Source organism: Gopherus flavomarginatus, chromosome 17 (genome assembly GCF_025201925.1).
Source record: "Gopherus flavomarginatus isolate rGopFla2 chromosome 17, rGopFla2.mat.asm, whole genome shotgun sequence".
NCBI lineage: Eukaryota > Metazoa > Chordata > Testudines > Testudinidae > Gopherus > Gopherus flavomarginatus.
The window spans coordinates 25,502,553-25,516,544 of record NC_066633.1 but is presented as its reverse complement, the minus strand read 5'-3'; the positions used below and the strand labels follow the sequence as shown (position 1 = coordinate 25,516,544).

At 55.7% G+C, this 13,992-nt stretch overlaps 1 protein-coding gene across 4 annotated transcripts in view; it reads right to left on the bottom strand.

The window, feature by feature from the left end:
- Positions 1–7,396: 7,396 nt before the first annotated feature.
- LRSAM1 (leucine rich repeat and sterile alpha motif containing 1) overlaps positions 7,397–13,992 on the bottom strand; it is a 50,863-nt gene continuing 44,267 nt past the window's right edge. For all 4 annotated transcript variants that reach the window (XM_050926491.1, XM_050926493.1, XM_050926490.1 and 1 more), the window contains 4 exons: positions 12,953–13,084; positions 12,309–12,390; positions 11,849–11,985; positions 7,397–10,626 (listed from right to left, as the gene is read on the bottom strand). In XM_050926491.1, the coding sequence (XP_050782448.1) occupies positions 10,501–10,626; positions 11,849–11,985; positions 12,309–12,390; positions 12,953–13,084 (477 nt within the window). In that variant the 3' untranslated portion in view covers positions 7,397–10,500. The remainder of the gene's footprint in view (positions 10,627–11,848; positions 11,986–12,308; positions 12,391–12,952; positions 13,085–13,992) is intronic.

Below are 13,992 nucleotides of genomic sequence, written 5' to 3'. Positions count from 1 at the left end.
CATTGGCCTGCTAAACCCAGGGTTGTGAATTCAGTCCTCGAGGGGGCCATTTAAGGATTTGGGGATTGAGTTGGGGATTGGTCCTGCTTTGAGCAGGGGGTTGGACTAGATGACCTCCTGAGGTCCCTTCCAACCCTGATATTCTATGATTCTATGACCTGTCTTGGGGAAGCAGCAGGGTGCTCACTGGCTCAGGCTGTTACTGAGGGCCCATCTCCAGGGCTGCAGGAGCTGGATTGGCCTTGGCTCCCGCACCAGAGGAGCTGGGTGCTGAGGAAAGTTGCCCCCAGGGATGAAATCAGTCAGTAAGAGAGTCCTGGCTGTCTGGGTACTCGGATCCTGCCCTGAGCCAGGCCCAGGCCTGCGGCTTTGCCACTGCAGAAAGCGCAAAGTCCCCGAGGCGAGCCAAAGCCCACACAAGCAGCGGAAGCAGGAATGGCGTGGCTGCCTCAGCTCCTTGCTGTGACCTACCCGTGCTGGCAACAACCCTGGGCAGCCAGCGGTGCCCTGCAATGGAGAGACCTGCCTGGAGAAGCCAAGGAGCTTTCTGAGCCCAGCAGGAGCGTTTCAGTGTAGACATCACCTTCGCTGACCAGAGAGTTTCTCCCATCAGCCTAGGCAATCCACCTCCCTGAGAGGCAGTTGCTAAGGCAATGGGAGAATTCTTCTGTTGACCCAGCACTGTCTACACCATGGGTTAGGTTGGTTTAACTGAGTGGTTCTCAAACTTTTGTACTGGTGACCCCTTTTACACAGCAAGCCTCTGAATTAAATTAAATTAAAAACACTTTTTAACATTTAACACTATTATAAATGCTAGAGGTGAAGTGCAGTTTGGGAGTGGAAGCGGACAGCTTGTGACCCCCCCATTGTAATAATCTCGTGACCCCCTGAGGGGTCATGACCCCCCATCTGAGAACCTCTGGCTTAACTACTCTACTCAGGGGTCTAGATTTTTCAGACCCCTGAGCAACATATTTAGGCCAACTTAATTTTCTAGTGTAGACAAGGCCTGAGGCTGCCATGCTGTAGCTGTGCCACTCAAGTGTAGACACTTCCTATGGCGAGGGAAGGGGATTTTCCAGTGCAGTGGTAGACCCATTTACTCTCAAGGTGGTAGCTAGGTTTAAGGTGGAAGAATTCTTTCATCCACTCCAGGCTAGCTCAGTCTAATTTCAGGACTCAGACTGTAACATTTCTGACTGTTCTGACCGATGTCATTTCTAGCATAGTCCAAGCCAGAATAACAGGCCAGGGCTGGGGAGTCGTGCACCACAGGGCACTGTATGCACAGGGCCAAAGGCTGGAAACAGGACTGGCTGGTCACTGACTTAGCCAGGCTATGCCCTGGCTGTGATAAGCTGTTAACGGCAGTCACTGATATGTTCAGCTTCATCACCCTTCCTTAGCAGGGGCCATGGTGTATCCACACCAATCTGCACCCTCGCAACTGTGACTCCTCTGGGGCAGGAGCAGAGCTTAAGAGGAAAATGTTGGCCAAACACCACCAGCAAAGTGTGGAGGGGGAGGCTGAGCTGGATGGGGTACCCCTCCCCATTGTCAGACGTGTGTGTCTGTGTGTGTGTGTGTTTGTGTTCATGTTTGTTCTCACAGCTGGTATTCCCAGCAGTTAGCCTGGAACAGATGATGCCTGGCTGGTGTGGCTTATTGTTATTATTTATTGTATGTCTTACCATTGCTCCTGTGAGTCTCTGCCAGGGGCCAGGGTGCTAGGTGCCATGCACGTACAGGACAAAAAGTCCCTGCCCCAAAGCGCTGACACTTCAAGCAGCCCAGACAGATCCTGGGTGGGGCAGGAAGAGCAGAGAGCACCCCAGCAGGGACAGTGGCAAATTGCATGGCAGTGCCATGGTTGTTGTTGTTGTTTTTTTTGAGGGGTAGGTGGTTTGGAGGGAATAAGCTAAGAGGAGCCCTGAGGGGAAAAGGGTGAGTGGTTGGGGGGCAGGGACAGAAATGGGTAAGGGGAGTGATGCTGAGGTGAAGTGGCTGTGAGGGATGGAGCAAACAGCTAGTCAATCAACTCAGGGCAGAGAAATCATAGAACATCAGAGTTGGAAGGGACTTCAAGATCAGGTCATCTAGTCCAACCCCCAATGGTTTGCCCCAGATCCCTAAATAGCCCCCTCAGGGACTGAGCTCACAACCCTGTGTTTAGCAGGCCAATGCTCAAACCACTGAGAGGCACCTGCCCAGGGGGATCCCTGCCACATTTCTCACTAGTCTGCTCCCTTTTCCCCCTCACTGTGCACAGCTGTTTGGCACAGTATGGGACTTGGCCTAATGCCACAGCCTTGAGCTCACTACAGATTAGTTCGTCACCCACCCCCCAACCCTCCCCAGTCCTCAGCAGCAATTTCGTTCCACTCCCTGCCCTGTTCCGCTCCCCCAGGCTCAGCTGGATCTTGCAAAGCCCTGTCTCAACCCTACTCAACGTACTGACCTAACTGGCCAGTAGGAGCAGAGCTGGGGGAAGGGGGAGGCAGCTCAGAAGACCTGGCCCAGCAGCAAAACTGGTGGATCCTTGATTAATCCAGCAGCCCCAGGTCCCTGCTGCTGTGGGTGGGAACACACGTAGCAGTCAGGGACACGCTGCTGCCCCTACCTTTCCTGCAGCCATCCCAGCATCAGCATAGCTGCTGAACAGAGTCAACCCAGCCAGCCAGCAGCAGGTGAGACTCTGAGGAAACTGCTTCCACTTGCTGGGGCTCCCCAACTGTGCTCCCCCAAGCTGCCAGCCCACTCGTCTGGCACTTGGTGCAAAGGGCAAGGAAATACAGTGTCGCATTGGGAGGAGCCGCTCACCAGTCGCGGGAGTCACTGATTACCGTGTGCGTAACAACAGCCTTGGAACAGGGAACGTTCAGGGAAAGGGGAAAACCCTGGGCCACTTCTGCCATCCTCTCATCAACTCCCACATTGAGCCCAGCCCTGCCCCCACGCCAGGCGGGTGATAGCACCTTGGGGCTCAGCGGTAAACCCCCATGTGTGCTGCATGCCACAGTGCAGACTAGAGGGGGCCTGCAATGAGAGGTTTCTGCAGTGAGCTCAGGAAGGGCCCCTCTCCCCAACCCTGGCTGGAGTCAGAGCACTTACCCCAGCTCTGTCCCCAGGGCTTTGCTTTGACCCCTCTACTGCCCAGGCATGGGGTGGAATCCTCTCCCTCAAGTGCCTAGCTGGTTATCTGCAGAAGGCAAATACAGACTGGCTGAGATGGCTCAGGCCTGACCCCACTATTTATCCCCCCGTCCCCAGCAACTATTGATATGAGGATGTTGAAATCCAATTTCTCCTCCCCAGGGATCATGGAGCTGCAGGACAAAGTGTTGCAACAGGGACCCTCTATGTGCTGCAGCACATGCAGGGCTCAGGTGCGGGGGGGTGGGGGCAGCATAGCACTCCCAGGCCTCAGCTTGCCCCAGTTTGTGGCTGCTCTGAACCTCCAGCCCTTCCCCATCAGGCATTTTAACCAAGCGCCCAGAGGTGCTGGGTTGGCACAGCAGCTCTCTCCCAGGGGACTCAGTCTCCATCCAACAACTGCCTCCAAAGAGCATCCTGAAGGTGTAGAATCAAGCCATCAGAATCAGAAATCAGTTGCCTGGGCTACACCTTGATTCACCCCCTTGTGTGTATGCACCAGGATTCAGCCATCACAGGCTCACAGGCTCTGTTCTCCACAGGCAGCTCCTTATTTCTTTTATCCGTTGTGGTCAGCAGGAAGTCCTAGGCATTATTTTCCACAGCACCCTGCACTGAACACAAGAGTAGTTGCTTCCTCTGGTGCTTTGCTATGTTGCTTTCACCACAGCACCTCTGTCCATCACAGCTATTCATGAATTCAGCTTCATGCCAACCCATGCAAGTAGGTGGTAGCGTCATCCTCCTCATCCAGCTGGTGAACACAGCACAGACCAGGGAAGGCCAAAACCGTCAACAGTGGACACTCGCTTTGGTCGCCCGACTTGTGACACAGTTCCTGCTTTTCCAGGCCAGTTAGTGTTTTTATAGCCCGTTCTGTGCTCGAAGCAGACTGCCAATCAACCTCAGCTGCAGAGGTTGCAGCTCTGGCCCCAGAGTACAAGTGGCGGGTGGATATGGCTAAAGGGGGCTCCCCCCTCAATCTATCAGCCCAGCTCCCCAACTGCCACTCACATGCATGTCCAGCTCGAGCGGAAGCCCTGACTCAAACTGTGGTGAAAAAGAGCCAAAAGGCTGGGGGGAGGGGGAAGCTGGGCTCAGGCCAGCCCCCTCCATGGGACAGGACATAGCTGGGTGGCCTTGCTCTGCAGCCCCCCCTGCGGCCACGGGACAGGAGCCAGCGCTGCCTCAGATGAGTGCACAGCTGGGCTAGCTTGCTCTCCGACAGCCCCCCGTGAGTGCAGGGCCCAGCGAGCTCACTGTCCTACCCCCCCTCCAGGTAGCTGTTAAGTGTTAGTTTCCCCAACTGTAGTCACCCTCTCTCCACCTATGGGCCAGGGGCATGCGCTGGGCACCCAGAAAATGAGGAACTGTGAAAAGATTGGTGTAAGTGACATGCCCATCGCCACACACAAACTCTGTGGCAGAGATAGGGATAGAATTGAGTCCTCCAGGGCAGCATTCAGCTGCCATAACCACGAGACTCTTTTCTCTTCCCACCGCCCTGCCTCATGCACGGCACAGCGGCCAGCTTCTGCACTGAATGTGATCACGAGAACACTGCATATGCACAAGGAGGCTGAATCCCCCGCACCCCCAATCATTCCCTTTCCAACCTCCGTTCTGCAGTTCAATCAGGCTGTAGGAGCGACAGTCTCTGCTCTCAGTACTCGTGCCTGGCCCCACAGCAGACCCCCCCCACCCCCCAGCAGCTGGAAGCAGCAATTGCAGGAGAAATCCTGCTCAGCCCTGATAGCTCTGCACTCAGGTGCTCCGTGTGTGTGTGTGTGCGCATGTGTATGTGTGTGAGAGAGAGAGAAGGGGGTTGCAAATGCCCAGTTTGGCCAAATTTGTGTGAATTTCCCCAGGAGTAGCAGAAGGCACATCGCTGACACCAAGGCCACCCCCTGCCACATTTCACATCCCTGCTCCAGAGTGAAAAGGCTCAGAGTTTTGACTGACATGGGCACAAGAACCTATTTTACCTGATCTCGTTCTGAGAAGTGGTTGAATGGTTTTGGCTGAAGCTTCCCAAAACAATTCAGCCTGAGGCAGACACTGGGCCTGGGAAATATCAGCCCAAATGCATAATGTTTGGCAAAGTTATCAGCACCGAAAACGGTCTTGTAAAGGAAAGCATCAGATCACCTTAACAATAGGGGGCACTGGCAACTCTGTACAGCATTGCAGGGAGGGGTTGTGTGGAAGAGCATGGGTACTGACTTACTCCAGAGTAAATCTGCTTCGTCTGAAAGTAAAGAAGTCTCTTTCCTAGCCCCAACCCCTAGGATCCAAGAACCAAGCCAGGCTCCACCAGCTCAGGCACAAGGCACAGACAAATCCAAACCCTTACTGATACAGGTACACCCGTGCTGCAGTCACACCTTGAATTGCCCCTGAGTGCAGTACAGTCACAGCAGCCTTAGCAGCATCAGCTCTGCACGGCTAACAGGAAAGAAATGCAGGAACAATGTAGCATAGCCAGTAAAATCTGTACATCTGGGAAGATGAAGTGCCAAGCTGGATAACCAACTGAACATGCACTCCTAGTGCAAGGCCGTTGGCTAACACAGCATGGAAGGGAATAGTTAGGAGGAGGGAGGTGGTATTACCTCTGCACATGGCCCTAGTGAGACCATCCAGTTCTGCTGTCCACACGTTAAAGAAAGGTTTAAGATTTGGAAATGGTTCAGCAAAGAGCTACAAGAATTGCCTGGGGCCTAGACACCACGCCTGAGAACTCAGTGAGAGACTTAAGGAGCTCCATCTGTTCAGTTTATCCAACAGAAGGGGCAGAGGTAATTTTGTCATGGTCTTTTGGTACCTGCACCGAAGTCTTGCTGATACTACAGGGCTCTTTAACCGAGCAGACCGACAAAAGCAAAATAAGCCACAATGGCCAGAACTTGAAGTCAACAAAATTTAAACTGAAAAGAAGATGCAAAATTTAAAAGAAGTGTAATGAGCCCTGGCTACTTCTCCATCACTTGGCATCTAAAATGAAGACTGGCTGGCCTTCCAAAAGCTGCACTCAGGAATTGAGCTAGATACACAAAGCACTGGGTTAGGTTCTCTGAGAGCTCTGACTAGATGATCAGCGTAGTCCCTGCAGATCGCAGAGCTGCGCAGTGAAAAGGTACCATTTTTACATCAACTCTTCCAACAGTAGCTGCACTCAGAGGGTCTTTGGGGAAATTCTCTCCAGTATGTGTCCAAGGCTGGCAGCAGGTTGGCCATCAAGGGTTGGGGATGGCAGGCAGGGCACCATGGAACCAACAGGGAAAGGAGGGAAGCTAGCAAAGTAGGCAGCCTGCTGGTAGAGGAGGAGGCAAGGTGAGGTGGGTAGGAGGGAGGCTGCTGAGAGGGAAGATCCGTCCATTGTCTGCAGGACCCACCTTCCTCTCTAACTTACAAGGTGTGACCAGAACACCCAGGGTGCAAGGGAGGCCCCAGGTGGGGACATGAGGCTTGACCTGTGTTACCAGCATAGGCCTCCCCCCAATGGCATTGCCATAGGCTGGGCAACAGCAGGGGACTCAGCCCAAGATGCAGAGCCTTCACTGTTGCGGCTGCTACAGGCTGTGGAGGGAGCACTAGCCCCTAGCTGGGCGATTGGTTTGTTATTGTTCAGTTTCATGCCTCTTTCTTTTCTTTTGCCAGAAACAAGACACAAATAGGTTTGCACAACTAACAGCCAGCAATTTCCAGCAGCGACAGGCGAGACTCATTTCCACAGCCCAATCCTAGCTACCAAAGGGGGGAGAGCCAAGAAACACTTCTCCTAGCTCTGCATTTTCCAAGGACCTTTGGCTTGAGGCTTGTTTATTAACAAGCTGTGGACCTTGCTTCTTGGCTTGGTCATTCATTACCTCTGCCTTACCTTTGGCACAGATGGCTGGACGGTGTTACAGAAACACCTGTGATGCTGCATTCACACATGCCAGGCCTTGCCTCCAGAGCAGCAGCTGGAGGATCTAACCTGACAGTCCCAGGGAAGACACACTCCCTACAGATACTACCACATCTCCAGCAAACAGCTGCACGTAAAGGCTTGAGTCTTGTCTTTGCCGGAGCCTCCCTCCCTGCCCCCACCCTGTCCCCCAACACACCCAGTTCACAACCTGCCTGAGATCTGAACCTGCCAGAGCCAGAGGGGCACTCTCCTCCCTGTGCCCCTCTGAGACGCTTGCAGTCCGTGGGGCATGGGAGCCCAGGGCAGGAAGCTCAATCCAGGCCTCGCCAGGACCCATCCTTTGAAGGCATTTATTCACATACAGGCTCACTAGTGAAATACATACATGTGACGGCCATACTATGGTCTTAGCATTCCCCAAGGGCTTCAGGGGTGCTGTGGAAAGGCCTGGCTTGCAGGCTGGGGGCAAGCACGGCAGGGAAGGGAGCCTTTCCAGAGTGGGTGGATGAGCTAGGAGCGAGTAAACAGGTGCTGGCTCTGAACAGCTCTGGCTACTGAACTTGCAAGGCCTATAGCACCCTTGCCTACAGATCGGCCCTAAGGGTCAGTGGGGAGACGGCACTGCAGGGAGGAGGAGCTGTGAGACGCAGCTTCCAGCTCATTGGGAACTCAGACCCCAATCTCACTTGCCAGGGTCAGTGCCAAGCTGGGCTGGATGAGACATGGGGATAAGGTGTTGTGCATACTGCTGCCATTGCCATAAGCCCATGCCACCGTCTGACTCCCCTGCCACACGCTGGGGGCACAGCAACTGTTCTGTGAGCAGGGGCTTTGGAGAGCAGTCAAAGCTGCTTTCCAAGACGGAGCCAGGGACCAGCCTGCTCTTTGAGGCAAGGGCAGAGGGGCCTTTGGGGTTTTTTTTGCCTAGACCCAATGCTGACTTTGGATCCCCAATCAGAGATGTGCCAAGCTGCACCTCCTCAGAGTCCTCAACCTGGAACCGCCCCCACACAGGGTCCTGGAGCCTAGGGAGAGTGGGACAGCCGAGGAAAATGCGAAAGGAAGCTCCAGCATGAACCTGCTGCTCCAGCACTGAGCCCTGTATCAGGGAGGAAGGGCACGATCCTGCCACTCCCCCCACAGAAGGCCCTGGGAGCGAAGGGGACTCAGCCGCCCACAGGATCAGGACCCAGCAATAAAAGGCCCTGGGGATGGGGTGAGAGAAACCCCTCTGTGAGGCCCTTTCCCCATCTCAATCCGAGTTCATTTAGGCAGCTCGTCCATGTCATTGGTGGGTAGTGCCCCCTGCTGTGCTGAGAAACAGGCCCTGGGACCCCACTGACATGGCCCTTCTTGCAGCCCTCCTGGGTCCCTCAGATGGGAAGTGACCCCCCTCAGACCAAGGATGCTCATAATGCCACCTGACCATGACGCAGAGAGAGCATGCAGCTCCCCCAAGGCATGTCTCGTAGCCTCGAGCCCATCAGCCTTCCACTGTTTTGTCATCACCAGTCATGGGGCCGGGGCCAGGGAAGCAGCCAGTGGGTCCCACGTTCCAGAGCTTTCCTCCCAGAGCTCAGCCTCTGAGATCAGTGAGGGAACTGCCTAGTGCTGCTCTGGAGAGCCAGGCCTGGCATCAGCAGGTCTAGCTCCACCTGCACTTCAGTCCTACTGCCTCCTCTCTCAGTCCTATGCTGTGGCCTTCCCACCCCCAAGCTCTGCCACCACCTTGCAGTGCCCCCCACTGGTCTCTGGGAGAGAGATGAGCCAACACCACCAGCTCTGAGGAGCTGGGCTTCGCTGATGCAGACAGAGGAGGATAACCAGTGAGATCCCAGCAGTCCCATTGCTACTGGGGATCCAGGACCGGCTTTGAACCTCGGCCTATGGAGGTAAAAGGCCAGTACCCAACACTGAGTCACCCTTCAACTGCCCTCACATTTCTCAAGAAAATGTGAGTGAACAGCCAACAGCACAAACCAGCTGTGCCTGGGGGAATGAGACAGGCTGGTTCAGCTTGTAGGTCAAGGTCTAGAAAGTGGGAACTCACTGAAATTGTTACTTATTAATTAAAATGGAGAAACAATTAACCAAATGTCCTGCTCCCAATGCAAAGCTGCCAACAGCTCCATCAAGAAGATCACCCTCCCCCCATGCACGACTACCTCCCGCCTATAGCTTTGGCAAGAGTGCCCTGCTCTCCCCCACAGACAGTGCTGGCTCAGGGTGGCAGCAGCGCCCCAAGGAAATCAGAGCCTTAGCTCAGAAATGCACATTTATTTTCACCCAGGACCTGGCAGGGCTGGACAAATGGCCCCACAATTCCAGTGGGACCACCTGTGCAGACAGCTGTGGGCCTCATCCTGCAGGGTCAGCTGCAAGTTCTCCAGTCACATCGCTGACAGATGCTACTTGGTTTGTCCCTCCCCAAACCCAGTAACGGGAGTGAGCCCTCCAGGTCTATGCCTGACCTGCGCTATCAGCCTGCAGTCCAAGATGCAAGACTGGAGCACCCACTTACATTCAGAACCAGCCCCCTCTATGTCCAGCTAGCAGATCCAACCTGACAGACAGCTCCTTGCCAGCAGACCCAGGGGCCCTCCCCCTGCAATGGGAGATGGGTTAAAGTGTGTGTGTTGGGGGGAGGAGGACAATCATGGTTCTTCCGGCATGGTCAGCTGCTAAGGGTCAGATCCCTCCACTGCAGGAATGTGAGGGCTTGGAGCAGTCTGGGGGTGAGGGCCTGACAGGGTTCCCAGAGAATCCCATGCTTGCTACCAAGTGCTTGTCCTTTCCCTGCAACAGCACCCACGGAGGAGCTCTGGTCTCCCAGGTGCCCAGGGCCATGCAGAAAGGGAGCTACTCAGGGCACAAAAGGAAGCTACTGACTGAACCAGTCTCCTCTGGCTGGGAGGAAACAGTGTAGTGTGATCATGTTGCTGAAGGCAAATAAATACATTAGACAGGGAAGGGATGGGCTTGCAGCCCCCCTGACATCTTGGGAGCACACAGACAGGCAAGGCAAGGGAGGCAGAAATCCACCGACACTCATGGGGACTTGAGACAGCCCATAAGTCACTCAGCAGCGTCTGCTTCCATCTGCATAGCACAGGGGACAACTGCAGGGGTTACGGTGGGGGAAGAGGGGTGTGGCTAACATGCCTACAGGAGCGTATGAGAACATTCAGCCCTGGAGTTACCCCCAGGACATGAGGTGACAGTGCACATTCCAGTCCTCCACAAAGCAGCCTCACAGTCACAGGCTCTGAGCAGTGCAAGGTGTACACGTGACAGTGGGAGGGGTGGGTGATATGCTGCGGCATGGAGATGAGCAGATCTGACACCCACCCAGGCCTCCGAGGAGCCTCGGGCAGCGGGCCTTCCCAGCTGATGGCACCTCCAGCCCCAAGAGCCCAGCAGCTGCTCCCTGGCTAGCTGCTGTGGAAGATGCGGACACGCTGCACAATGTCTTTGCGGCAGAGGGGGCAGATGCGCAGGGTCTCGCAGCATGTTTGGCAGCAGCACACGTGGCCACAGTTCAGGAAGATCATCTGGGCCTGCAGGAAGGAGGCAGAGTGGAGAGGGGGGTCACACTGCTCTTGCCCCATCCACCGCACAGCAGAAAGCCTGGTGCACACAATCACCAGCTAGGCCTTGCAGTACCCTCCAGGTAGAAGAGCAGTGTCACTCCTCTTTTACAGAGGAAAAACTGAGGTACAGAGCGGGGCTGTGAATTGCCCAAGCTCACCCAGTGAGTCCATGGCAGAGCTGGAACCAGGGCCGGCTCTAGCAATTTCGCTGCCCCAAGCATGGCAGCACGCCGCGGGGGGCGCTCTGCTGCTCGCCAGTCCCGTGGCTCCGGTGGACTTCCCACAGGCTTCCCTGCGGGGGGTCCCGTGGCTCCGGTGGACCTCTCGCAGGCGTGCCTGCGGATGCTCCACCGGAGCCGCGGGACCAGCGGACCCTCCACAGGGAGGCCTGCGGCAGATCCACTGGAGCCGCCTGCCGCCCTCCCAGCAACCGGCAGAGCACCCCCCGCGGCACGCCGCCCCAAGCATGTGCTTGGCGCGCTGTGGCCTGGAGCTGGCCCTGGCTGGAACTAGAATCCAGGTGTCCTGATCTTTCGTCCCTTCCTTTAAGCACTGCATATTTCTATTGAAGCAGATCCAGTGTCGGGCCCAGCTTTCACTCTCCTATGTTTCTGAATATACTGAGCAAAGCAGGGCTTGCAAAGCAGACAGCTCAGGCACTGCCACTGTGGACAGCTGGGGTTGGACAGAGTCAGTCTGCGGAGATCAGGGCTGTCAGCAACCCCCGCCTGACCCTGTACCTTGCCCTGCTCCATTTTCAGGGATAAACCCAGGTGAAAACTCAAATCTCTCCCCCACCTGCCAGGTGACTGATCCTACTCCCCCATCCCATTTGGGAGCACTCCTTGGAAGGACACCAAGGTGAGCAGGGTCGGCATCTCCACTCGCTGCTCTTCTCGGCCATCTGTTTGGCAGCACAGGGCTGGGCTCGCAGATGTGAAGAGGACGCACTGGGCTCTTGGCAAGTGCTGAGGATCAGAAGCAGCTCCCTACAGCAGCCAGCTGTTGAGGCGGGAGGTGGGTGTCATGTGCCTTCCAGCCTCCACAAAGGGAGAGATGAGAGGGCCCTGCCCCAGGCTAGGCTGCTGAGCCCACCTAGTAGGTCAGCCTCCAGGAGCTCTCCGCTGTACATTGCTGCACAGCTGCAGCATTCCAGCCATCAGTCCCTTCGCCAGCTCCAGGATCTCACCTCCTGCTCCATGCAGACCACGCACTCAGACTTCCTCTTGTCCAGCTCCAGCTGGGGTGCAGAAGGGAGGATTTCTTCAGGGGGGGCACTCGGCTCTGGTGCAGCAGGGCCCTTGGTCTCAGGGCTCTTCAGCAGCTCTGTAGACAGCAGGAGAAAGCATGAATGCCAGCACTAGCCTCCTCTTAATACCAGCCCCCAGGCCAAGCAGCATATCACGGAGCCCTGCCATCTGAACGGTGGGAGGCTGCAGCAACAACAGGCTCTGCAGCTTCTCCCTGGCCTGCCTCTTCTCCGGATCCCACTCAGCCCTGCACATTCCCCACTCGGGCTGTCCAATGCCTGCACAGGGCTGCAGACCTTCAGCACAGAGGACTAGGAGGCTGCTCCGGGCTGAAGGGGACCTGGATGCTTATAGAACACGGACATCCAGCAATGAGGCAGAGGAATAAGCTGGTGGTACCTGGGATTGTTTTAGCCACAGCCAGGATCTCCTGGGCTCGCCTGAGGATCGCGTGCTGCAGGCCAGTTTCTGTGATTCCAATCTGCAGCACAAGGAGAGACCAGTTAGCTCTGAGAGGCCAGGGCTGAGAATAGAGCTCCTGGGGAGGCAAAGCGAGAGGGAGGCCATGTTTCCCTAAGCAGGATACACAGCCTGGGCAAGGCTCGTTGGCTTCATGCTGCAATGCCTTGGGAAGCAGGCGATGCCTTCCTGTGTCTCCACTAGGCCCTGGACCCAGAACCAAAGCATTTCTCGGCATGAGCCAGCAAGGCCCGGAGAGCACTCGAGGGAGGAAGAAGGTTCTAAGTCAGCTGCACAGATTCCTTCCCAGCAGACGCTGCAGGGGGTGGCTTCTGCACAGCAGCAGCCATTTTGGTAAGGCCCCTGTGTCGGGAGACAGGCCCTTGGAAGAGCACCCAACTGGATCTGGCACATGGGGCTGCATGAGGCACTCCATCCAGCCCCCACATCCGTACACAGAGCAGTAAGCACAAAACCCAACAGGGCTTCCCTAGGCTGCCCAGGCCCAGGGCCATGGCAGGATCAGCCCCTGGAGTGCAGGGCAGAGGCAGGGAATGGCATTACAGGGGCATTTGCCATCATACCTTTGCCAGGTCGCTGAGGGTCATGGTGCTGAGCACTTCCAGCGACAGCCGATGATGGGCAAAGATTGGTATGTACTGTTCAGCCGACAGCTCGATCAGCAGGTTTATCAGCTGCCTCTCCAAGCCCTCCTCCTGCAAAAGACAAGGTAAATCCCAGCCATTCCCCGGCCAGGAAGTGCGCAGGGTCAGCCCCCGGTCGGGAAGCGCGCGAGATCAGCCCCGGGTCGGGATGAGACCCTGTTTCAAAGCTGCATAAGAGGAACAAGCACTGCTCCCAAACTCTCTCTCTAGGCCAAACCCCGGCTCTAGGTAATCACTGGTTAGAAGCCTTCCTCAGAGGTAAGTTGCTCCCCAAGAGATGCTGGCTTCCTGGAAGCACTGCTGCATCTGAGCAGTGTTTGCACCTTTCTAGTTTACCTGCCATGCCCCAAATGTTCCATTTCTGGATGAGTAAAACCAAGGGTTTGACAGTTCCCATTCTGGCAGGTACCTGCCCTCCCAAAGTGCTTTACAAACCCCAGTCGATATGCAAGCCAACAGGATCAATTCAGCCATTGCTGAAATCAACCGCCTCAGCCACCACTCCAGCAGCTTACGTAACAGTGCGCAACACAGGGCAAAAGTTATGGGCAGAAAGTGAAAAGCCTCCTGCATTCAATTGAAATTGCAGGAGGATTTGGGGAAGCCGAATGCAGCTATCTGAGCTGAAGTTTGGCTAAGACCAAAAGTCCGACTCTTAAAACAGCTATCAGTGTGATCACCACCAGGAGCTAAAAATTCAGGCTGAGGTCCATACCTCTGGCAGCCCAGTGCCCCCCAATGCCATGCTGAGCTATTGGCTCACTGCAGGCTCCAAGGGAAGCACATCTCCTCCTACCAGCTGCACTGAGATTTCTGTGGATATGCTGAGCAGCCACAACCTTGCGTAGGGCAGGGAGGTCTAGCAAGGCCCCTCACAAGGGGATCAGAGAAAAGCAGATCTAGTAGCGTTTCAGCTGCTGCGGTGACACTGCTAATGGAACTGCTCTCCAGCCGAGCAG